General features: G+C 39.1%; 1 protein-coding gene and 1 pseudogene across 7 annotated transcripts in view; one reads left to right on the top strand and one right to left on the bottom strand.

The window, feature by feature from the left end:
• Nucleotides 1-19,769, bottom strand: part of IWS1 (interacts with SUPT6H, CTD assembly factor 1) — a 62,590-nt gene extending 42,821 nt beyond the window's left edge. Inside the window, exons 1-2 of one of the 7 annotated variants that reach the window (XM_053667426.1) lie at nt 19,162-19,769; nt 17,037-17,155 (exon numbers count right to left, since the gene is read on the bottom strand). In XM_053667426.1, the coding sequence (XP_053523401.1) occupies nt 17,037-17,155; nt 19,162-19,195 (153 nt within the window). In that variant the 5' untranslated portion in view covers nt 19,196-19,769. Of the gene's footprint in view, nt 1-17,036; nt 17,156-19,161 lie in introns of those variants that run through there. The other 6 variants (XM_053667428.1, XM_053667427.1, XM_053667424.1 and 3 more) reach the window with 6 other exon arrangements.
• Nucleotides 19,455-24,298, top strand: LOC119062505 (voltage-dependent anion-selective channel protein 2-like; annotated as a pseudogene).
• The last annotated feature ends 2,721 nt before the right edge of the window (nt 24,299-27,019 follow it).

Genomic DNA, 27,019 nt, shown 5'->3' with positions numbered 1-27,019 from the left:
AGATGGCTGGAGATGCAAAGAGCCATTTAAAGGACCAACAACAAATTTTCATTTGCAGCCACTTGCCCTGGGCTACAGCAAAGGGTCAGGGGCGGGGGGACAGAGTGGGCTACAGACACCTGAGGAGACACTGGGGACAGAAGCTTTGGGGAGAGAGCTGAAAGTGTAGACGACAGAATCCCAGTGCTGAGTCATCACCCATATAGCAGCAGCCATCTTGCTCAAGCAGACCACTCCCCCTGAGCAGCAACAGCAGCAGACTGAGGGGAAACAATAGCCCCAACCCCACCAGGGACTCTACCCTGGCCCTGTTGCTTAAGCCTGACTGCTGAGTACACAATGACTAGATTAACAACTGAAGGGCACAGCCACAGACATAGATCCCTGGCATTCTCACAATAGGCTGCCTAACGTCAGACGTGGTCAACATCTGACATCACCAAATGCGGATCCAGAAAGAAAACAGTGGTAAATACCAGAGGCTACTGAGATGAAATCCACTGTGATCTTCTCCATGATTTGTGATCTTTTCTTCCCAACATAACTTTTTACATCTATTTCTTGTCCATCAACTTTGTGCATATTAAGTCACTAGATTTTATATTATAGTTTATTTCTCTCCTTTCTTTTAACAGTCTTAATCTCTTTACCCCTTATTAATACTGGTACATTTGCTTTTGATAGTGGGATTGCTGGGGGATGGGTATTTTTGCCGATGTGGGTTTGTTTCCTGGGCTTTGTGGTTATGTTCTGGCAGTACCTGCACAACAGCATGTAAACCATGGTTGGCAGAGTGACCCTCAGTCAACCAGCTAGAGGGAAGGACGTACCAAAGAACACCACAAGAAAAATCAAAACCCAATTACATTCAGAGAGCCAACATAAACGGCATAAAGGGCATCCCAAGAGCATTAAGTTCAGGAGATCAAGTAGACTGCACCACTGAATCTCACAGGTCTCCTGCCACAGAAGTTCACACCACAAAGTCAGGCAGTCAAAACAGATCAATTTAAGAAGAAGCAGCAAACAAGAAGGGTCTTACAAGTAATAGGAAGGCAAAGAAACAACCTCCAAATGAAAGGAAAGGAGGAATCCTCAGAAAGAGTGCTAAATGAAAGACAGGCTTGTCACTGTCAGATATTGAGTTCAAAATGATGGTTATAAGAAAGCTCAACAAGAACTACCAACAATTACAGAGAAACTACGAGGAACTTACTGAAAACTATAACATCATTAAAAAAAAGACACAGAAAATATCAGGAAGAGCCAAGAGGAAATGAAGAATACAATTTCTGAACTGAAGAACGCAGTAGAAGGAATCAAAAGCAGGCTAGATAAAGAAGATGATTAAAATCAGCAAGTTGGATGATGAGGTACAAAAAAAACTCCCAGAAAGAAGAATCAAAAAGAACTAAGAGGGGTTAAGGGAACTGCAGGATAACATGAAACATAACAAGAACCGTATAATAGAGATACCAGAAGGAGAAGGAGAAGAAGAACAAGGGACAGAACACCTGTTTGAAAAAGTGATGATGGAAAACTTCCCTAATTTGATGAGAGAAAAAGACACACAAATGCAAGAAGCAGAGAGTCCCAATCCAGAGGAACCCAAAGAGGCCCACTGCAAGACACACCAAAATTAAAGTGGCAAAATTCCGAGACAAAGAGAGAATCTTAAAGGCAGCAAGGGAGAAATAGGAAGTAACATACAAAGGAGACGCAATGAGTCTAGCAGCTAACTTCTTAATAGAAATGCTAGAAGCTAGAAGGCAATGGCAAGAAATATTCCAAGTAATGAAAATCAGAGGCCTGCAACCAAGGCTACTCTACCTAGCAAGGTTCTCAATTAAAATAAAAGGGTGAATGAAATGAGTGTCCCAGACAAAAGGCTCAAAGAATACACCTCCAACCAGCACTGCAAAATATGCTAAAGAAACTGCTTTAAGAAAAGGAAGAAAAAGAGTAAGAGAGAGAAACACAGGTACAAAGGGGGTAAAATTACAATGAATATTTACGTACCCAACATCAGAGCACCTAAATATAGAGAGCAAATAGTAAAACACCTGGAGAAATAAGACAATACAATGATAGCAGGGGACTTATACTCCATTTTCAACAATAGCTAGATGATGTCAATAACAACCTTAACTGTAAATGGAGTAAATGCTCCAATCAAAAGACCAAGGGTAGTTGAATGGATCAGGAAATACGATGCCCACATATGCTGCCTTCAAGACACCCACCTCAGAACAAAAGACATACAAAGACTGAAAGTGAAGGGTTAGGGGAAAAATAGTCCAAGCACATGGACAGGAAAAAAAAAAGCCAGGGTGGCAATTCTCATATCAGACAAAAGACTTCAAAACAAAGGCCATAAAAGGCCTTCAAAACAAAGGCCAGAAAAACACTTCATAATACTCAAGGAAAGAATCCATCGAGAAGACATAAACATTACAAACATTATAAACATATATGTACCCAACATAGGAGCACCCAAATACATAAGAAAAATCTTGAAGGACTTCGAGAAAGATATAGCCAGCAACGCACATATTAACTGACCCGCTGAATGGTCAATTAATATTTAACGAAGAAGGCAGAAACATAAAATGGAGTAAATATAGCCTCTTCAACAAATGGAGGTTGGAGATACCAATAGCTACATGCAAAAAAATGAAACTCAACCACCAACTTGCACCACAAACAAAAATAAACTCAAGATGGACAAAAAACTTAAATATAAGTATCCTCTAGGAAAACTTAACTCCTAGAGGAAAACATTTCAGATATTCCACACAGCAATATTTTCACCAATATGTCTCTTAGACCTAGAGACATAAAGGAAAAAATAAACAAATGGGACTTCATCAAAATAAAAAGCTTCTACAGCAGCTAAAGAAAACATCAGCAAAATGAAAAAGGAACTAAACACAAGAGAAAATATATTTGCCGATGATATTTCAAACAAGGATTTCATCTCCAAAATATAGAGAGAACTCACACAACTCCACTCCAGGAAGGCAAACAATCCTATTAAAAAATGGGCAAAGGAGTTCTGGTCAAGATGGAGGCATAGATAGAAACCCTTCGCTTCCTTGCACAACCAAAAGAAGGATAACAACCAATCTAAAAACAATACACAACCAGAAGTGGCAGAAAATCAAACTGCATGGAACTCCAACAGCCAAGGAGTTAAAAAAATTTCACCGAGACCAGTGGGTGGCCAGCTGAAAGGAAAGGGCACGCACAGCAAGGGGGTGGAACACACTGACAAGGCGGGGCTAGCTGGAGTGAACTGAAAGCAAGGCAGGGTGACTGAAGAGGAAACTAAAGACTCAAATATAGCTGTAAACTATGGTAGGGGATGACACAGCAGGAGAAACTCCCAGTCTCACAGAGTTTGTTGGAAAGTGGGGCTAGAGGGGAGTGCGTGAGCAGCACTGTTCCTTCTGTCCCCTCCCCCATATCCAGCACCACAACAAAGCTAAGAGGGTTGCCTCCCCCAGTGAATACCTAAGGCCCTACCCCATTACAACATAAGAGGTGCACTGAGACCAAGAAATATGGCCCAAATGAAAGAACAGATCAAAACTCCAGAAAAAGAGCTACGCAATAAGAAGATAACCAACCTACCTGATGCAGAGCTCAAAACACTGGTAATCAGAATGTTCATTGAAATGAATGAGCTTGGTTGCAAAATGAAGGAACAAATGAAGACTAACCAAAGTAAAATAAAGCAAAATATATAGGGAACCAATACTGAAGGGAAGGAAACTGGGACTCAAATCAACAATACGGAACAAAAGAAAAAAATAAACATCCAACCAGAACAGAATGAAGAATCAAGAATTCAAAAAAATGAAGAGGCTTAGGAAACCCTGGGACAACATTAAACTCTCTAACATAAGAATTATAGGGGTGAGGCCCTGGCTGGTGTAGCTCAGTGGATTGAGTGCAGGCTGCAAACTAAAGTGTCACAGGTTCGATTCCCAGTCAGGGTATATGCCTGGGTTGTGGGCCCAGTCCCCAGTGAGGGCCATGTGAGAGGCAACCACACACTGATGTTTCTCTCTCCCTTCCCCTCTCTCTAAAAATAAATAAATAAAATCTTAAAAAAGAAAAAGAATTATAGGGGTGCCAGAAGGAGAAAAGGAAGAGCAAGAAACTGAAAACTTACTTGAATAATGAAGAACTTCCCTAATCTGACAAAGAAACAGACTTCCAGGATGTTTAGGAAGCCCAGAGAGTCCCCAAAAAATTGAACCCAAAGTGGAACATACTAAGGCACATCCTCATTAAGTTACCCAAGATCAAAGATAGAATCTTAAAAGCAGCAAGAGGAAAGGAGTGCCCATAAGATTATCAGCTCATTTCCCAAAAGAAACCTTGGAGGCAAGAAGGGGCTCAAAAGAAGTATTCCAAGTCATGAAAGGCAAAGACCTACATCCAAGATTACTCTATCCAGCAAAGCTATCATTCAGAATAGAAATGCAGATAAAGTGTTTCCCAGATATGTCAAGTTCAGATATTTCAAGTTAAAGGAGTTCATCATCACTAAGCCCTCATTATATGCAATGTTAAAAGGACTTATCTAAGAAAAGATTAAAAATATGAACAATAAAATGATAACAAACTCACAACTATCAACAACTAAACCTAAAAGAAAAAAACAACAAAGACAAAAACTAAGCAAACAACTATAACAGGAACAGAATCAAAGAAATGGACATCACGTGGAAGGTTTTCAGTGGGGAGTGGCAGGGCAAGAACAGGGGGAGAAGGTACAGGGAATACGAAGCATAACTGGTAGGCATAAAATAGAAGGGCAGAGGTAATGATTGGTGTAGGAAACAGAGAAGTCCAAGAACTTGTATGTACAACCCACAGATATGAACTAATGAGGGGGAATGGTGGAGGGCTGGGGGGTACAGGGGGGATAAAGGGGGAAAACTAGGAAAACTGTAGTAGCATAATCAATAAAACATACTTTAAGAAAATGGGCAAAGGACTTGAACAGACACTTCTCCAAGGAGGACACACAGAGGACCCAGAGACATAAAAAGATCCTCAGCATCACTAGTCATCAGAGAGATGCAATTTAAAACCACAAGGACATACCACTTCACATCAGTCAGAATGGCCACAAGCAACAAACCACAAGTGCTAGAGAGGTTGTGGAGAAAAGAGAACCCTAGTGCACTGTTGGTGGGAATGAAGACTGGTGAAGCCACTGTGGAAAACAGAATGGAATTTCCTCAGAAAACTAAAAATGAAACCGCTGTTTTAGCTGACAATTCCACTGCTGGGATTATACCCTAAGAATCCTGAAATATCAATTCAAAAGAGCCGATGCACCCCAATTTACAATAGCCAAATGCTAGAAGCAACCTAAGTGCCCATTAGTAAATGAGCAGATCAAAAAACTGTGCTACATTCACATGATGAAATACTATGCAGCAGAAACAAGGAGCTCCTATCCTTCACAACAGCATGGATGGATCTGGAGAGCATTATGCTAAGTGAAATAAGCCATGCAGCAAAAGACAAATACCACTGATGTTAACTATCAGTGGAACCTATTCAACAAAACAAATAACCAGAGACATTTAAATAAATAACTGACAGTAACCAGAGGGAAGGCGTGAGGGCATATCTGAGGAAAAAGGGGAAAGGTGATCAAGGAATAGGTATAAAGGACACATGGACAAAGCAAAGGGGGTTAGGATTGAGGGTAGAGGTGGGGTGGGGAGGAGGAGTTGTGGGAGGAAAATGGAAGCAACTGTCCTCGAAAACAATTGAAAAAAGAAAAAAGAAAAATAAAATTAGTTGGGAGAAAAATTCAATAGGAATTTAAAATAAAGAAGTTAGCTTAATAGCAGACGTATAAATATGTGTCATGTAAACCTCATTGTAATACACAAAACAAAAACGTTGAGTAGATACACTAAAGGTAAAAAGAAAGGAATCTAAACATAACATTACAGAAAACCATGAATTCACAAATGAAGACATCAAGAGAATGAACAAAGGAATTACAAAATAGCCAGAAAACAATAAACAAAATAGCAATATTAAGACCATACCTATCAATAATTATTATAAATGTAAATGGATTAAATTCTCAAATAAAAAGATATACAGTGGCTGAATGGATAAAAAAAAAAAAAACAAGACCCATTTCAATGCTGCCTACAGGAGACTCCACTTCAGCTTTAAGGACACACAGACTAAAAGTGAAAGGATAGGAAGAGATGTTCCATACAAATGGAAACCAGAAGAAAGTAGGGATAGCTATATTTGTATCAGACAAAATAGACTTTAAGCCATAATCTATACTAAGAGACAAAAGATCACTACCTAATGATAAAGAAGTTAATCCAACAAGGTTAATAAACATTTATAAATATTTATGTACCGCCCTGGCTGGTGTAGCTCAGTTGATTGAGCGCGGGCCTGCAAATCAGACACTCTCGGTTCGATTCCCAGTCAGGGCACATACCGGGGTTGCAGGCCAGTTCCCTGCAGGCCAATTCCCAGCAGGGGATGCAGGAAAGGCAATCATACATTGATGTTTCCCTCCCTCTCTCCTTCCCTTCCCCTCTAAAGATAAATAAAATCTTAAAAAAAAAATATTTATGTACCCAACATCAGAGCACCTAAATATAGAGAGCAAATATTACAAGACTTGAAGAGAGAAATAAGACAACAATACAGTAATAGCAGGGGACTTATACTCCATTTTCAACAATAGCTAGATGATGCTACAAAACAACCAATGGGCAAAAAAAGAAGTGAAAATATATCTTGGGGCATATGAACATGAAAATACAGCATACCAAAACACATGAATGCAACAAAAGCAGTTTTAACAGGGAAGATTACAGCAATAAATACCTACAGCAAGAAAAAGGACAGACCTCAATCAATCTAACTTTATTCCTTGATGAATGGGGGTGGGGAGCCCAAAGTAGTAAAAGGAAGGAAATAACAAAGATCAGAGCAGAAATAAACAAAATAGAGACAAAAAACTAATAAACCAAGAGAAAAAAAGAGAAGACTCAAATAAAATCATAAACAAAAGATATTATAACTGATACCGCACAAATACAATCATAGAGATTAAGAACAATTATACTACACTTGAACAATTAAAATTTTTTATAGTTAAAAAAAATTATACTCCAACAAATTGGAAAACACAGAACAAATGAATAAATTCTTAGAAACATATAACCTACCAAGAGTGAATCATGAAGAAACAGAAAATCTGAACAGACTAACAACTAACAAAGAGATTCAATCAGTTATCTAAAGCCTTCCAACAAGGAAAGACCAGGAACAGATGACTTCATTGGCGAATTTAAAGAATTCATTTCTTTAAATGAATTTAAACATTTAAAGAATTAACACTGGACTTCCACCAAGATGGAGGCATAGGTGGAAACACTGTGCCTTCTCCCACAACCAAGTTTAAAGACAACAAAATTTTAGTAACAAAAAATGCACCCAAAACACAGAAAATTGAACTATACCAAAGTCTGACAACAACGAAACCTCCAGCCAGACAGGTAAGAGGGGTGGAGCCAGCAACTGGCAGAGCAGGATTGCACAGGAAAACTCAGTCAGACCAACCCAGGAGCACAGGCTGCGATTGGCGGATCCCAGGCGTGGGGTTGCAACAGGAGGACCCAGCAAGGGCGCAAGGCGGCAGGCTGACCACGGTCACACAATCGGGTGCAGATAAACCAGCGAAGAAGCGAGCATTAAGACAGACCTCACAGGCCCCAGTGGCAGGAAGCAGCAGAGGGGACCACCATTGCCCCCTCTGGCCCCACCCCCACATGCAGCTTCCCAACCCAGCAACCTGAGCGGCCCTGCCCTAGTGAACATCTAAGGCTCTGCTCCTCATACCTAACGGGTATGAACAGACCAAAATATGGCTCAAGAAAAACTCAAAGTCCCAGAGCCCATCACTCTAAGCAACCAAGAAATAGCCAAGCTTTCAGATGCACAGTTCAAACCACTGGTGATCAGGATGCTCACAGAATTGGTTGATTTTAGTAACAAATTAGAGAAACACATGAAGGCTAAACTAATTGAAATGAAGGGAAATGCACAAGAAAGCAATAGTGATGGAAAGGAAACTGGGACTCAAATCAAAGGAGTGGACCAGAAGGAAGGAAAAAATGACCAAACAGAAAAGTATGAAGAAACAAGAATTCAAAAAAATGAGGAGAGGCTTAGGAACCTCCAGGACATCTTTAAACATTCCAACATTAGAATTATAGGGGTACCAGAAGGGGAAGAAGAACAGCCACAAGTGGAAACTTATTTGAACAAATAATAAAGGACAATTTCCCCAATCTGGCAAAGGAAATAGACTTCCAGGAAATCCAGGAAGCTCAGAGAGTCCCAAAGAAGTTGGACCCAAGAAGAAACACACTAAGGCACATCATCATTACACTAGCCAAGATTAAAATGAAGGAGAGAATCCTAGAAGCAGCAAGAGATAAGGGGATAGTCACCAAAAAGAAGTTCCCATCAGACTGTTAGCTAATTTCTCAAAAGAGACCTTACAGGCAAGAAGGGGCTGGAAAGAAGTAATCCAAGTCATGAAATCCAAAGACCTACATCCAAGATTGCTCTATCCAGTAAAGTTTTCATTTAGAATGGAAGGACAGATAAAGTGCTTCTCAGATAAGATCAAATTCAAGCAATTCATCATCACCAAGCCCTTATTATATGAAATGTTAAAGGGACTGACTTATCTAAGAAAAAGAAGATAAAAAAGATGAACAGTGAAAGGACAGAAAACTCACAGTTATTAACAACCACACCTAAAACAAAAGCAAACTAAGAGGACAGCTAGACCAGGAGTAGAAACATAAAAATGATCATATAGAGGGTTAGCAACAGGGGAGTGGAAGGAGGAGAAGGGGAGAGAAGGTACATACAATAAGTAGCATAGAGGGTAGGTAGAAAATAGATAGGGGGGAGGGCAAGAATAGTATGGGAAATATAGAATCTAAAGAACTTGAGACACGTGGTCATAAACTAAAGGGGGGAATGGTGGGGGAGGGAGGGGAAGGGAATGAAGGGGGATAACAGAACAATTGTAATAACATAATCAATAAAATTAAAAAAAAGAATTAACACCAATTCTTTTCAAACTCTTTCAAAAAAGTGAAGAGAAAGGAATACATCCAAATTCATTTTATAAGGCCAACATTATCCTAATACCAAAACCATACAAGGATATAACAAGAAAAGAAAATTATAGGCTAATACTGCTGATGAACATAGATGCGTCAACAAACTATCAGCAAATCTAATTCAACAGTACATTTAAAGAATCTACACAATAATCTAATGGAATTTACTCCAGGATGCAAGGATGATTCAGCTTCCACAAATCAATCAATGTGACACAGTACATCAATAAAATGAAATGTAAAAATCCTATGATCATCTCAACAGATGCAGAAAAAGCATTTGACAAAGTTAAACAACTACACATGATAAAAACCCTCAACAAAGTGGATACAGAGAGAACATACTTCAACACAGTAAGACTTTCAAATCAAAAAGAAAACTATCACCATTTGTGTATAACATATTACATGTAGAAAACCCTAAAGACAGTACCAAAAAACTACTATATTCGGTACAGTTGCAGGATATAAAATCAATACACAAAAAATCAGTTGTTTCTATATACTAACAGCAATAGTAAAGAGAAATTTAACAAATTTAACCAAAGAGGTAAAAGATCTATATACTGAAAACTACATAACATGAATGAAAAAAATTTAAGACATAAATAAATGGAAAGATATTCATGCTCACGGACTGGAACTAATATTGTTAAAATATCCATACTACCAAGCAACCTGTAGATTCAATGCAATCCCTATCAAAATTCCAATGGAATTTTTGCACAAAAATAATCTTAAAATTTGCATGAAGCCACAGAAAAAAACCAAATAGCCAAAGCAATCTTAAGAACAAAACTGAAGGCATAAGACTTCCTGATTTCAAACTATATTACAAAGCTGTAATAATCAAAACAGTATGATACTAGCTAGCATAAAAACAGCCACAAAGATCAATGAAACAAAACAGACAGCCCAGAAACAAACCTATGCATATATGGTTAATTAACTTATGACAAAGGAGGCAAAAATAGTACAGTCTCTTGAATAAATGGTGTTGGGAAAACTGGACAGCCACATACATAAATATCAACTCAATATGGATTAAAAACTTGAATTTAGGACCTAAAACTACAAAACTAGAAGAAAACACAGGGGTAAGCTCCTTGACAAAGTCTTGGCAATGATTTTTTTCTGGATTACACAAAGCAAAGCAAATAAAAGCAATAAATAAGTGTGACTACATCAAACTAAAAAAGCTTCTGCACAGCAAAGGAAATCAACAAAATGAAAAGGCAACCTAATGAATGGGAGAAAATATGTGCAAATCACATTATCCTATAAGGTGATCATTATCAAAATAAATGAGCAACTCACATAACAGGAAAAGAACAATCTGATCAAAAGGTGGACAGAGGAATTGAATAGATATTTTTCTAACGACGATACAAATGGCCAACAGATACAAGAAAAGGCACTGAGCAGCAGTAGTCATTAGGGAAATACAAATCAAAACCACAATGAGCAATCATCTCAAACCTAAGTATTCCAAAAAGCACAATGGTATGAGCTGATTTGTCTATTAAGAGTCTCAAAAACTAAGTTGAATTTCTCTAATTTATCTAAAGAATCTCTTATTTTGCAATGATAAAAAAAATTTGACCTCAAAAAAATTTAAATTCTGTATTATAAAAGATTCACTTACTGACAAAGAAAACATGTAAAGGAAGAACAGAGGAGCCACAACAAAAAGACACGAAACATAGAAAACAAACTAAAATGGCACACTTCAACTCTATCAATAACATTACACGTAATTGGACTAAACAAGCCAATCAGGAGACAGAGACTGGATTACAAAAACTAATACAACTATATGTTGATCACAGGAGGCACACTTTCGTTTCAAAGACAGAATATATGAACTTAAGTACATTTGAAACATCCTCTAGATGGATCATATGGTAGGCTATAAAACAAACAGGATCACAATGAAGTAAATTAGAATTCATAGTAAGAAAAATGTTTGGGAACAATCTGAATATAAAATTCATAAAACATTTCTACTTACTAAGCATTAAAGAAAATAACAGGAATAACTTTAACAAAGAAATGCAACATTTGCACATTGAAAACTACAAAATAAAGGCTCTGAATGGATATTGAGGAAAGAAATTAAAGACGTAAAAGACATCCCATTTTATGGACCTCATACTGTCAACATAATAATATGCTCCAAACTCATCTACAGATTCAGTGCAATCCCTATCAAAATCTCAGCTAACTTCTTGGCAGAAACTGACAAGTTGATTCTGAAATACATATGTAATTACAAGGAATCCAGAACAGACAAAACAGTCTGGGAGAAATATGAGACTCACATTCCCTAATATTGAAATTTATTCAAGGCACTATGGCACAAGGATAGACAAAGATATAAATAGATTAGAATTGAAAGCCCAGAAATAAACCCATGCACCCTACTGTCAACTGATTTTTTTACCATCCAAACTTAAATTATATTTATTTTAATTTTATTGAATTTATTGGGGTGATATTAGTTAATAAAATTATATAGGTTTCAGGTGTACAATTCTATAATACATCATCTGCATACTGTATTATGTGTTGACCACTCAAAGTCAGGTCTCCTTCCATCACCATTTATTGCCCCTTTAGGTCAACTGATCTTTAAATAGGGTACTAAGACCTTCCAATCACACAACTGAATGGCCACAAGCAAAAGAATAAAATTAAGACTCTTATCTCAATGTATACATAAAAATTAACCCAAATGGATCAAAGACCTCAGTCTGTGAAATTCTTAGAGGGGTAAATCTTCATGACTTTGGATATGTCAAAAAACTGTTAGAAATGTCACTAAAAGCATAAGCAACAAAAGGATGGATAAATTGAATTTCAAATTAAAAACTCTAATGCTTTAAAGAACACCTTATGAAAAGACATCTCACAAAATACAAATATATGCAAAATCAGTCATCAAGTAAGTTACTTGTATCTAAACTATTTTTTAAAACTCTGGCAACTCAATAATAAAAAAGACACAAAGCCCAGTTAGAAAATGAAGGCTCTGAATGGACATTTCTCCAAGGGAGATATACAAATGGTCAATAAGCATATAAAAAGACACTCAACATCATTACTCATAACAGAAACACAACTCAAAACTACATAAGATACCACTTCACACCAACTAAAATGTCAGTATCAAAAAGTCAGTTAATAAGAAGAATTGGGAAGGATATGGAAAAAAGAGAACCATCATACACTGATGGGAATATAAAATGGTGCAGCTACTGTGAAAAAACAGTTTGGCAGCTCCTCAAACACTTAAGCAGAGTTATAATATGCTCTAGCAACTCCACTCCTAGAAATATACACAAGAGAAATCAAAACACATCCACACAAAAAGTTCTACATAAATGTTTGCTATAGCATTGCTGATAATAGTCAAAAGATAGAAACAACTCTAATGTCCATCAACTGACAAATGGATAAACAAAATGTGTTATATTCATACAATGAAATATTATTCACTATAAAAAGGAATGAGGTACTAAGGTTACAACATGAATAAACCTTGAAAACATTGTGTTAAGTGAAAAAAGTCACAAAAATCCTTGTATCAAATAATTCCTTTCATATGAAATGTCTAGAACACAAAGCAATGGGGGACAAGTGGGAAAAGGAAGTAATAGATAAAGGGTTTCTTTCTGAAGTGACAAAAATAATTCTAAAATTGATTACGGTGATGTTGCATACTTTAAACAGTGAACTATGACTATGTCAATTCATCTCAATAAAACTTTTAAAAAAAGACAGGTGGTATTTTTTTAATGTTGTTTCATTCATCATAGTTTTATTATAATTTTATTTTATTTAGTTATTTTTCCAGTACAGTTTTTCTGTCTATTTCTCCCATCCCAGCTCCCCCCACCCTGTGCTCCCCACCTCCCTCTCATTTCCACCCCCCTTAGTTCTCATCCCTGCGTCCTTCATATTTGTTCCTCCAAATCCCTCCCCTCTTCCCCCTTAAATTCCCTACCCTCTCCCCTCTGGTCACTGTCCCCTTGTTCTCCATTTCAGTGTCTTTGTTTTTATTCTGCTTGCTTATTTTGTTGTTTAGCTTCCTGTTAAAGGTGAGATCATATGGTATTTGTCTTTCAAAGACAGGTGGTATTTTTATAGATCAAAGTTGATGCAAAAAAATCCACAATGAATGAAATTAAAATTTTAAAAATTAAATGAGTAATATTGATTTTCATTTGCCTCAGGCTACAATATGGGCTAGCACAGCAATGTTACTGATCCTGACTTTAAGACTTCAATATTTCATTCACCATAATTTTGCATTAATTGTGCTTTATAATATTATTTTGACTTTTCTTAAAACTTAAGAAAAAATTAAGCCAACCACTGAAGAACAGAGATGCTATTACAAATAGCTATCACGTCGGCCCATCAATGGCAGAAAGAACAAACTTCCTAGACAGAATGATTTAGAAAGGCCACATCATGTTTGTTACAATAAACTCCCATTTTCATTTTTTAAAGATTTTATTTATTTTTAGAGAGAGATAAGGGAGGGAGAGGAACATCAATCTCAGAGGGAAACATTGATCAGCTGCCTCTCCTACATGCCCTGGGCAGGGAAGAAACCCAGGTATATGCCCCAACCAAGAATCAAACTGGCAACCTTCCACTTTTCTGGACAATGCCCAACCAACTGAACCACACTGGTCAAGGCACAATAAGTCTCATTTTCTTAAGACTTGCTCTGTCACGTCAAAACTTATCAACATGTATAATTATTTTCAGGAAAAAGTTGGGTTTTTTCCAATTACTAAAGTACCTTAATCAAGAGTTTAAAAGTCTGCAAAAATTATTAGCCTCCAAAAATTTATCAGCATTTCCTATACTGACCACTGGCTTAATGACTGTGTGTGTGTGTTTGTGCACAGAGTATGTATGTATTCCTTAAAGATCCAAAGAAAAAGCATGCAAGGTAAATACTACAGGTGATATGAATTTCTTTAAAAACTGCCCTAAATTCTAAAATGCAAATGGGAAAAACTTCTTTCTAGTCTCATTATTTGGAAAGTACTGTTAGGAGTACCATCTTGTGGTAGGCAAAACTATGGGCACCCCCTAAAGATGTCAGTGTCCTAATCCCTGGAACCTGTGAATATGTTACTTTACATGCAAAAAGGACTGTGCAGATGTAATTAAGAATCTTGATGTAGGGAGATTATCCTACATTATCTGAGTAGGTTCAATATAATTACAAAGGTCCTCATCGTAGAAATAGAGATATGAGGACAGAAGCAGAGGTCAGAAAGAGAGATCTGAAGATGGTATGGCAAACATTATACAGATACAAAATACATATAGTAAAATCTTAAATTAAAACACATACATATGCACATGAGTGAGAAAGAAAATGAAAAAATTAAGTCATTTCTGTGATAGGAGAATGGTAATTTAAATTTCTCTTTAAACTTTTACAATTTCCAAATTTCAACAATATGCACCTTTATTTATTTAGAATCCATCTCATTTACAAATAAGTAGTTGAAAGGTGCTAAAGGCAGCCATTTTATGTTTAAAACTGAATCATGAGGCCATGAGTCAAGCTCCTAATGCTGTTTTCCAAAGCAGAAACTTAAGATATTACATACTAAGTATATTACAATATTTACACTACCAAGTAATTTCCACCTATCAAATAATACATTAATTAGAATTTAGCCTAAATATTTAAGAGTATACAAAAGTGAGTGATATCAAAATAACTAGAAGATAAGCCCTTCTCCCAGTCCATTCAGCTCTCTGATCACATTTGCCCCTTACTCCACTCTAGCCATACTAGCTCCTGGGTATATTCCTTGAAGACATCAAATAACCCCCACGGCAGGGTCTTTGCCTAGAATATTCTTCCCCTATGTAGTCATGTGGCTATTCCCTCACCCTCCTTCATGCCTAGATTCAAGTATCTCTTTCTTAATAGAGCCGACTGTACTCCCTACTTAACACCACAACCTGCCCTCTGTCCTGGCATTCTTCACTCAGTTCTACCCTTCTCCTTCCTCCATGGCATTTACCATCTTCTAACAAACCATACAATTAAAAAAATATATATGTTGTTTAATGTCTTTCTCCTTCCACTGGTAAATAAATCCAAAAAGTGAAGGATTTTGGTGGGACCTCATTTAATCATTGATATGTCAAAAGAGCCTGACACAACAGGTACTCAATAAATATTTATTGAACATATGAATATACTAATAACATGTGAAAGAACAGAGTCAATAATACATTCTCTAACAATTATATCTACTACTTAAAATTTTGCTAATTTTCTGTGCATGCATAATCAAACAAAATATATGGCATATCAGGTTCTTAAAAGAAAACTTGGTCATCTTTATTATTCCTGTGTTTCAGTCTGTGCTTACCAAAAACTCATAGGTGACTTATTGAAAAGCGTCCCAATTTTATTTTGCTAACACTGTGCAATAGAAGATATAACCAGGGAGGCAAATTAAAGTTTTAAAAATATGTACCTACTATATCCAGGATTATTCTATCCAGCAAAGCAATCATTTAGAATAGAAGGGCAGATAAAGTGTTTCCCAGATAAGGCCAAGTTAAAGGAATTCATCATCACCAAGCCCTTAGTATATGAAATGTTAAAGGGACTTATCTAAGAAATAGATCAAAAACTATTAACAGTAAAATGACAACAAAGTCACAACCAAACCTAAAGCAAAAACAAACTAAGCAAACAACTACAAAAGGAACAAAATCACAGAAATGGAGAGTACATGGACGGTTATAGTGTGGAGGAGAAAGGGGAGAATGCAGGGGAAAGGTACAGGGAATAAGAAGCATAACTGGTAGGTATGAAATAGATGGCGGGGGGGGGGAGGTTAAGAATAGTATAGGAAATGGAGAGGCCAAAGAACTTACATGTGCAACCCATGGACATGAACTGAGGGGTGGGGGCGGGAGGAATGCTGGAGGGTGGGGAAGTACAGGGTGAAGAGGGATAAAGGGGAGGAAAAACACTGGGACAACTGTAATAGCATAATCAATAAAATACACTTAAAAAAAAAATGTGCCTATTAGGCCAAATATGCTGAAGTGCTGTACACAAGATCAAATACTACTCTGTATTACTAAATGAAAACAGCTTTTTGAGTTTACATGTGCTTTGTTATTTTGTACACTGAGTTCAAAAAGCCAATTCTGACACTATTTTTGCCAGATAATAAAACCCTCACAACTTTTATTTCAACTGGTATTTCTTCAGTTTGCAAATGTTCACTGTCCTTGTGACATCATTTTTGGGGAATGGGGAAGCATAGTTAAATATCAAAAGCATGCCCCATTTTCTAAATCAAAAACTGACAATAACTGCCTAATAACACCTGAAATGGGATCCAATTAGAATTTAAGTCCCCATGATTTCCTAAATAACCAGACTGTCCCTATTTATTTTTAAAAATATATCCTTACTTACTGATTCCAGAGAGAGAGAATCATCAATACAGGAGAAACACACATCAGTTGCCTCCTGCACTCACCCCAACCAGGAACCAAACCCGCAACCTATACACATTCCCTGACTGGGAACTGAACCTGCAACCTTCTGGTTTATAGAACAAGGCTCTAACCAACTGAGCCACACCAGCCAGGGCCTATCCCCACTTATTTTTAAAACAGTTCTCTATAAACTTACAATCCTTTACTCCCAGGGTTTGAAGCCTAAATCCTGTGACAGCATTTCTATAATTGCTAAATAAAACAGGTCTCACATAATGCAAGGGAAAATTCTCCCCAAAGATGTTGTTTAGCCAATACCTCTGAATGATGTTCTACACTTCCAGTGTCTGATCCAGAGTGCTGTTCATTTACATCATCCTCAACGTCTGACCCTGAATCCCGTTCATCCTGTACTGGGGTAGCGCCACCATCATCTGCTTAAAAATAAGACAAAAACCCACTTAAGGTGTAAGATGGATGACATCTACTGGTGAAATGAACACAATAAATCAAGAATAATGTAAGCAAAAGTTACCACTGATGAAGCATCACTAACTAATAATGCTAATGTAAACAAGGCAACATTATAATACTCATATAAATACCAATAATCATAACATGTATTGTGACACAAATGGCAGAAAAAAATACACCATAAAAGGAATGTGAAGGTTAAGAAACATAACTAAGGACCAAGTCAACAACCTCTAAATAATTGAGTGCCCTGTAACTATTTCAGCTTTCTTATAACCTGGATCTTTTCTGACCACAGCATTTACTTACCACCTTCTGATGTATTACATGATTTATCAAATTACTTGTTTAATGTGGTTCCTCACTTGGAAGAAAGTACCAAAAGAGTGGGATTTTGGTTCACTGCTGAATCCCTGGAGCCCAAACACTGCCTGGCAAATGACGTACAGTACTTGTTTATGAATGAAGAGCACAAGGAACTGCAGTTCAGAAATAGTGTGATTTCCTCAAAGAAAAAGATGTATTATACCATATTACAAAGTGGTAAAAATAAACTGCTACCTCGCTTTAACCAATACTTTAAAAATATAGAGTAAAACTTTACTGAGAGGAATTTAGGGTTGTGGAAGGAAACGGAAAGACTTGGTTAAAAGTTTAATAGAAAAAAATTTAAAATTTTTTAAAATGAAGTAGTCACCGACAGCAAAACAGAACAGTTGAGTAAGAATGGAAACAAAACAATAAGCAACACAACATAGTAACGAGTTACACTACTTAGCTAAAGAGTAAATAATAAAACCAATCATTTTGAAATTTAACAATTACGCTGCAACAGTATGAGTTTGGGGGAGACAAAGGCACATAAGATAAAACCCAGTCCTTGAGTAACAGGAATCATTACAGAATGCCTACAAAAGATGCAACAAGAGATGGCATAAATTAGGAATAGGGAGGTAAACATCAAAAAAAGAATGGAAAATTCGGGAACTGCTGTTTTTTCATGTCTTTTAGCGCTTAATCTTTATACGTATCTTACATATAATTATTTAAGAAAGAATTTAAGACCACAAATGAACAGAAAAAGAGTATTTTGAAAAACATTTAGAGCAAAACAGCAGTGCATGCTTGGAAAAGCACTTGTAATCATAACTATTCCCTGCCATATATCCATATATGAAGTGAACTTAAAATAGAAAAAGATTAACGTTTAGAAAAGCGCTTAAGCACTTATGATAGAAAATTCCCAACAGAACTTGGGCACTAAGGGAAAGCAAACGTAATGTTCTCTCCCTCACTAGGTCCTGCTTTATTTGTCTTTGTACTTCTGATGCCTAGCACAGTGTTAGCAGAGTGGGGCCCAGTGAGTGTTTATTAAAAAAACGGGAAAGAGACTAGACCAAACTTCAATGAGAAGAGAAAAGAATGCAAGGAGAAGAAAAGGCACAAAAGTCAACAGTAATTGCTACAGGTACACTAAAATATTAACACAACTCAAACAAGGTTCCTACGTCGTCTTTACTGGGAAACCAGTGTTGTGAGGTTAAACTAGCCCTAACTCGGAGCAAAAAGTTTAGATATGGTCCCGCATCCCATCTCCCAACTCCAGCGAACAGTTCTCTTCCCTTCAACTCTCGAAAAACACTCTCAACTCTTTAAAAAAACAATCCGGTAACAGGGAGACCTTCCCTAGGACTCTGCGCACAGTAACTCCTTAATACGGGGAACTGGCTCCCCAATTCAGCAAACGCCTTTCCCTCTCGAACGCCGTCCTCAAGGTTCTAACTTCCGGGCCGCAGCGCGTCAGTGGTCTCTTCAAGCTCCGCCTCAGAGCCCACGTCGGGACCAGTCCGAGAGGGACGTCTGCGCAGCCTCCCTTCCCACCTTTGCTGGGATGCCAGGCCAGCCAGGCCACCGTCCAAGCCAAGTAGCCGCTCCACCCTCAGCCCTGTGCCCCAGGCCCCTAACCCACCTGACTGGTCGCCAATGTAATATTCGGAGTCCATGGCGTGAGGGAAGTGGGGGAGACTCTTAGCTGAGTGTCCGCGCCCCACACCGCCCCTGTCACCTTCCCGGCGGTGCAGAGCCCCCGTACCCCGATGGCGCTGTGTGATGCTCAGAGGTTCCCGCTCGCCTGGAGGGTTAGAGACTGCGGAGAGTAAAACAACAGCGGCGCCAGATGCAAACACTTCGACATAAATCTCCGACAGAAGAAGCCGTACCCACTAGAGGGCTGGACTTCCCATAAGTACGTCTGGGGCCAAAATGGCGCCTACCCGACCCTTAGAGGAACACAACGCGCAGGCGCCGTCATCTGTCAATCAGCCAATGAGAGGAGATAGCGGTAAGGGCGCAGGGCGTTGATAGAAGTGAGACCACTAGTAAAGTTGAGCGGGAACTCCGACTTCAGTCCTTTCCGTTTGAGTACTCTGGTCTGTCTCGCATAAAAGTGGTAATGTTACCTTATTAGTTCTGTGTTCGCGCCTTGTTTGAGGACTTATGAGTTACTCTTCCGAAAAATTAAGACACCTAAAATTCGTTCTCCATTAGTCCGCCAATTAATTGTCGTTCCCGAGATTCAGCGAGGCGCTTGATTCCCACCATAGGTGCGTGGAGGAAGTGGCGCACTGCTTTCTGGTACTTGTAGTTTGAAGTCCAGGGAGCTGTGATGTGGAGCTAACTGACCTGATCGAAGGGACGTCCTTTCAGGGCATTTTTCTCCCATGTTTAAAATATCGACTTAATTTCCACCTTAAGCCATTTGATCAAAAGTAGGAAGTACTGGTTTTTGCTTCCATAAAGACCCCCAGTTACAGGAGTGTGACTTTACTCAGTGTTCTCCCAAGAAACAGGTATGGTTAAGAGGCAACCTGACCTATTAGTGTTGCGAGAAAGGTTTACTGTGAAGAACAACTCTTCTCCCCAAGACTTTCATAAAACTCATTTTTTCCTGGCTCCATAAGACTTGTAGATGACCCCCTTGTTTACCTGTGACAAGGTCAAAGACCTTTCCCCTTTTTCTGAACCTGCTTCTAAGGGCGGGACACCCACCCCTCCCACTGCGAAGTTTCTTTCTTTGTCTCTTGAATGATTAGCTGAGGTTAGAACGCTGCTCCCCTGAAAATGGCTAGACACAGAGATAAATATTTCTATTCACTTGGCTGACTGAAAGTTCTCCTGATTGCAAATCAGTGCCAACTATAAATCATCCCACCTGTGCCTGTGGAAGTCTAAGGCACAACCACCTTTCCTACAAACTGATCTTTATACCTCCTCATTGCAATGCCGTAAATAAAATCCACTTCCTTGTTCCATCTCCTTTTGTCTTAGACAAACAGGAGAATTTTCTTGCCTTTTGATTGGAAGAGGGACATTGGAAGTATAAGCAAAGATCTGGCAAGAGGTGCGGGCTTGCAGGCATAGGGCCTTTTGTTAGTTGGCAAAGCTTACTCACATCTCGGACTGGATTCCAGGCATGCCCCTCAACCCCAGCTGCAAGATCTCATTTGGAGCCCAGAAAGGTTCACTTCCCACCTTGGAATTAAGAGGTGGATTCTTTGATACCAGCTCTGCTATAAATGCTCGGAGTGCTCTTAGTGAAGTTATATTCCAGCTGTGATAATCCTTGAATCCATTGTTAGCCAGTCAGGGTATGCTGGCAGGAAACAGTTCTAGGCTCCAGAAAGGGACACTTCCCAACCAGAAGGCAAAGACAGAATTTGATGCCACAAAGTTTAGGAACAGCCCACCTTTGGAAACAAAATCCTGAGAACTGACTGACCATGGCACACAACTCACAAGTTCACCCATATCCACTCAGTCAGTACTTTTGCTTCTTTCACAGTGGTGCCCTGTGAAACTTATAACCAGGGGAGTAGTGGGTGGTGGCAGCTTGTCCTGGGCTTACCCCCTAATCCTGTCTCCAGGAACCTGTGTTCTGGTCTTTTTTCTCTTCACCTAAATAAAACTTGCATTCACTTTCACCTGAACTCACCCTTAAATTCTTTCCTATGCAAAGTCAAGAACCTGCAGATCACAGACTGCTTAGAGGTAGAAGCAGACTGAACACTCAGCAATGTGCTGAGCCCCAGAAGGCTGCAAAGTGAGGCAGGATGCACCTTTTGAAATAAACATAGAGTCTTAGTTAAAGCAATGTGCCTCTCAGTGAATACACAACTCCGAGAGAGTTCCCCAAAGCCCTTTTCACCAGCTGGCCAACCCTAAGGCCCCTGATCGGGAAGTGCTATGACAACACAGATATGTCTTTCTGAGTCTGGGCTGCCTTGAATTTTGAGGACTGCTGTCTCACCAGTCCTCATGCCTCTCTCCAGCTCCAGCACAATTGGTTCATCCTGGTGATGGAGAGGCACACAGAAAGGAGGCTGTTTTTCTTATCAAAGATATGAAGGTCAAGAAGAAGGGAAAGAAGAGGCAAGCTTGTAGCAATCCAGTACTTCTTTTCCCTTGACTGATGATGATCCAGAAACATTGATTTTCCTAAGTGATTAAATGATTTATTTGGCCAGCCTTTTGAGACACTGTAACTTGACAAACATCTGGGAGTGAAAAGTCACACAATATAAGAAACAGCCTCGCATTGGCACAGCTGTAGACCAGGGGCTGAGAGTCCTAGGTTCTGGGCTTATTGTGCTTGGTGAGATGGGACAAGCTATTACCTTCTAGGTATCTCAGCTGCCACATGTGTCAAATGAAGGAGTTCAATCAGAAGATTCAAGGCCTTTTAGTTTCACTATGCCATGTAAGAGAAGCCAGGACTCCAAACCTGAACTTCCTTCTTGTGCTTGGGCCACTAGGGGGCCTGCCAGGGAAGAAACAAATGAAAACAAATGCATTCTAAGCCTGCTCCCCCAGCTTTGCACATTCTCACAAACCAGCCTCACAACTCATTAAGACCGGTGTAAGATTCGTTTAATACTGAAAACTGGAACTCACTTGAAAGTGAGTGGATAATAAATTGCTAAAAATCAGTACCATGGCATACCATGCAGCCACTAATATAATTAAAGTGGATCTTTAGCTCTTACATGGAAGGGTGTCCAGAATGTATTGTTAAAAAAAATAAGTCATAAAATGCTCTAAATGGCATAACTTTATTTATGTGAACACTCAAAAGAGTGAAAAAAAAAACACCTAAGTTCCTTGATAAGTATGGAGGGAAAAAGACTTTACAACAAAGATTGAAAAACCATAGAGGCCAGACAAATTTGACTACATAAAAAGTAAAACATTTTAAAAAGTATGCATGGTTAAAACAACACACTTAGTAAAATTAAAAGATAAATAATCAGGAAATTTAAAACATTTTCTCAGCTCATCATAGACCAAGGACCCATCTCTCTGTAATGAGTGTAGAGCCCCTAGGAATCAGTAAGAAGAGTAATAGAAAAATGGACAAGGGTTATGACAATTTACAGAAAGAAACTATTACTGGAACTAAAATACATGAAAAGATGTGCACCCTAAAATAAGATAAAAAGCATATTAAGATTGTATTAAGATTCTGTTTTTCAATTCTCAGATTGCAAAAATCTGATAACATTCCATCGGTGAGGGACATGAAAAAAGAAACCTTCAAATAAGGTGCTGGTGGAAGTACCAATATATTGGTATAGCCCTCTACAGAAAACTTGAAAACATTTATAAAAATTACAAATGGGGGTTCCTGGAGGGAGGAAGATAGGGTTGCAGAATGGTGTCTCCTTCACTTCATCTCCAAGCTGCCTGCAGCTGCAGCCCCACCCTGAACCAGCCCAGCAGTCTCCAGTGAGCAGCTGTGATCCATGCCCCTCTCTCCTCGTACGCAGCCAACGTCTATCCCCCTCCATCACATGCTGACCTTGGCAAAGCTGCCAGAGATATTTTCAAGAAAGAATTTGGTTTGAGGTTGGTGAAACAGGACATAAAAACACAGTTATGCGATGGTGTGGGACTCTTAACCTCTGGTTCATCTAATGTAATAAAGATTCTGGTAAAGTTACTAGGATCTTGGAGACCAAATATAAATGATGTGAGTATGGTTCAACTTTCACACAGAAATGGAACATTCTGGGAACAGAAACTATAATTGAAGACCAGATCTGTCAAGGTTTAAAACTGACATTTGATACCACATTTTCACCACTCACAGGAAAGAAAAGTGGTAAAAAGTCTTCTTACAAGAGGGAGTATGTAAACAAACCTTGGTCACAATGTTGACTTTGATTTTGCTGGACCTGCAATCCATGGTTCAGCTGTCTTTCATTATGAGGGTTGGCTTGTTTAGTACAAGATGACCTTTGACAGTGCCAAATCAAAGCTGACAAGGAATTGTCCTGGCTAGTGTAACTTAGTGGATTGAGGGCCAGCCTGCAAACCAAAGGGTCACAAGTTCAATTCCCAGTCAGGGCCCATGCCTGGGTTTTGGGCCAGGTCTCCAGTAGGGGGTGTATGAGAGGCAACCACACATTGATGTTTCTCTCTCTTTCTTCCTTTCCCTCTCTCTAAAACTAAATAAATAAAATCTTTTTTAAAAAGATGACAAGAAATAACTTTGCAGTGAGCTACAGGACTGGGAACTTCCAGCTATAATGTCAACGGTGGGACAGACTTTGGACTATCAATTTATTGTAAAGTATACAAAGGTCTTAACTCTTCAGTAAACCTTGCTTGGACATCAGGTACCAAATGCACTTGCTTTGGTATTGCAGCAAAATAGCAATTGAATCCCACTGCTCCCATGTCTGCAAAAATCAACCACTCCAGTTTGATTTGTGTGTGCCACACTCAGACTCTGAGGCCTGGTGTAGAGCTTACATAGTCTCTTCTGGGAGATGAAAAGAAGATTAATGCCAGAAGCCATAAGCTTGGGCTTGCCCAGGAGTTGGAGACTTGATGCACCTAAAAGAAACCTCTGGGACTGACTATCAGTAATTGTCATTTTCCTAGTAATTGAGTGGGCCTTTATATCTTTCTAGCATGACCAGCAGGCTTTTCTACTCCCCACCCCTCCCAGAGGTGATCAAAACAAAGGATGATCTAAACAAGAGCTGTATTTTAAATATTTAGACAGTTACTTGTTAGCTTGTTCCTAGTTGAATTGGCTATCAATGCTGCAGTTGTGTACTCACTTAAACATTATTTAAATGTATTTAACTGTTAAATACACTATATACCAATAATGGAATAGATCTTTATGAAGAATAAAAAAAATTACAATTGTATTTGCCTTTTGGCCTGCAATTTCACTTCAGAAAATGTATTTTACAAATACACTTCACTGTGTACAAATGATGTATTTATAAAATTATTCATTACCATATTACTTGCAAAACATTGGAAATAACCTAAATGTCCAAATATGAATGGTCACAAAATTATGATAGACTTGTACAATTCCACGTTTTGTAACTATAACAAAAAGTGAGGAAACTCTCTGATGTACTGCCATAAAAAGATTTCTGAGCTGCATTCAGTGAAAAATGAAAAATGCAGAACAGTGTTAAAGTATGTCATCTTTTGTGAAAAGGGGAGGACAACATATTTCTTATTGCTTATGTTTTTATTTTATTATATATTTTTAAAATTTGAAAATTATATAAGAAAGTATTGGTTGTCTGTTGTGGAAAGGAAGGGTGGAAAGACAGTGGAAATGAGCCTTCAAGTTTTTTATAATACATACTACTTATTGTTGCTCCACATAGAGACTTCTGCTCAACTCTTTAATTCTGTCATGGCACATTAAATAAACTTCACAGGCCACTAAACAGTTATAGCTCATAACTTGCAAACTGGAAGGCCATTCTTCGGTTGCCCATTGTGTCAAAGCTACCTCGGCCAGTTCGCCATGATTGGGCCCTACCTCCAGGCTCAGGGATCCCAGCAGACACTGTAACAGGGTGCAGCCCAGAGGAGGGACCCCAAATAGGGATTTGAAATGGGGTCCAGAACTCAAGGTGTCCAGGAAATACTAGAAAGATATGCAGGATGTCCTCACCTTTTCCCCCCCTACAGGTGTGAGTTGGGGAAAAGGGACACATGGAGTAGGAACATGCAGAGCTGTGTTGTACAGCAACAGCTTTGCAGCTAACCTCTGGCATGGTCATTTAACCTATCTATAACCTTTAACTGGTTGCACAGATATGTTGAATAGCTGTGGCCATGCCTTGAGCCAGGGAGATGGAAGTGACTCCAACCAAGATGTAACCGAAAGGCAGCTCCCCCTGGTTACAGCACCTGTGTGAGAGCTTGGAGAAGATTGGCTCCATGCCATGGGGCCACACCTGCCCAGACTCACGATGGTAGCCCAGTAAACTTGGAATAATACGGGAATGCTGGCAGGTGTAACTGATGTAGGAGTCATAAATGGGGGTACAGAGGAAGGTTGGTGCAGGGATTTAAACATAGGCTTGGCAGCCATTGAAGAGAGAAACACACACTTTGGCCAGGGTGGGGATCCCTGCAACTTTGCCAGGAGAGAACCACATGGCTTTGGGGTGCTCCCTTTTGCCACATGGCCTAGGAAGCAGGCGAGACTTTGCCTGGAAGAAAAGGAGTGAAAGGACTCTTGCTGGTGGGCCATGAAAAGGTGCCATGTGGTTTTGGATTAATTGGAGATCACGGTGATGACACAGCTGATGGTGCCAGGAGCCTGAATCATGGACATCTACTTCTTTTCCTGAGATACAGTCCCCAGATTAGGGCAGAGGGAGAAGGAAGGACTGTGTGCCTCTGTGGGTATCCTAAAGGACTTTAATATTTTAATGAAGACATTAGGTCACTACTTTAAGTCTGTATAGCTCTAAATAAATAACTCCTTTCCTTTTCACAAATCTCTGGCATTAAGAGATGTCTTTCCTCTGGAGGTGGGCGTAGTGAACCTGGGGAGTCCTTTCGGTAATAGTATATTGTACCCCCCCCTTGGCCCCTACTGTAACAACATGTCTTTATGGACTCTGGCCTTGTAAGAGGGTGTAGCCAGAGGGCCCCCCAAAAATAGGATTTGTAATGGGGTCCAGAACTTAGTGGTGTCCAGCAAATATTAACAATATGAGATGTCCTCGTACCCCACCCCCACACCCCCCACACCCCCACACCCCCATACCCCCCACACCCACAAGTCTGACCTGAGGGATGGGACTCATGGAGCAGGGCCATTGAGAGATGTTTTTCATAGCAACAGTTTTGCAGATAACCTCCAGAACGGTCATTAACATACCTATAACCTTTAACTGGTTTCATAGATATGTTAAATAGCTCCTCCCATCCCTGCTTTGAGCCAGAGGGATGGGAGTGACTTCAACCCATGATGTAACTGGGAGGCAACTCCCCCTGGTTACAGCTCCTATTAGCCAGAGGTGCCCTTTCATTTCTCATACCCCTTGTACCTGATGTGGAGTTAAAACTTCTAACTTCTGCCTAAGAGTTACTTTAGCAACTTTCTTGGTTAGCATAGCTGTGGCTGCAACTGCTCTTAGACACGGAGGCTACCCAGTTGCTACAGTGTCTAGTTTTTCTGAGAAATATGCAACCAGTTGAGGTTCATTCCCTAGTCACTGGAAGTCATTCCCAAGTCATCAAAGCTATTCCTTGCTTCTCTGCTATGTGGAGACAGAAAGGCTTGTTTAAGTTAGAGATGCTTCAGACTGGGGCCTCAACTAGAATCTGCTTGATTTTATTAAAGGCCTGATCACATTCCTTTCCCCATATAATGGGTTCAGTGTCTGGCCCCTTAGTAGCTTCATACAAAGGTTTGGCAATTAGCCCAAAATTGGGTATCCAGATCTACAGAATCCTGCCATTCATAAAAAGGAGTGAAGCTGCTGTTTAGTAGC

Source organism: Artibeus jamaicensis, unplaced genomic scaffold (genome assembly GCF_021234435.1).
Source record: "Artibeus jamaicensis isolate MK-2021 breed Jamaican fruit bat unplaced genomic scaffold, CSHL_Jam_final contig_469, whole genome shotgun sequence".
NCBI classification, from domain to species: Eukaryota; Metazoa; Chordata; class Mammalia; order Chiroptera; family Phyllostomidae; genus Artibeus; species Artibeus jamaicensis.
This window is presented reverse-complemented; position numbering and strand designations above follow the sequence as displayed.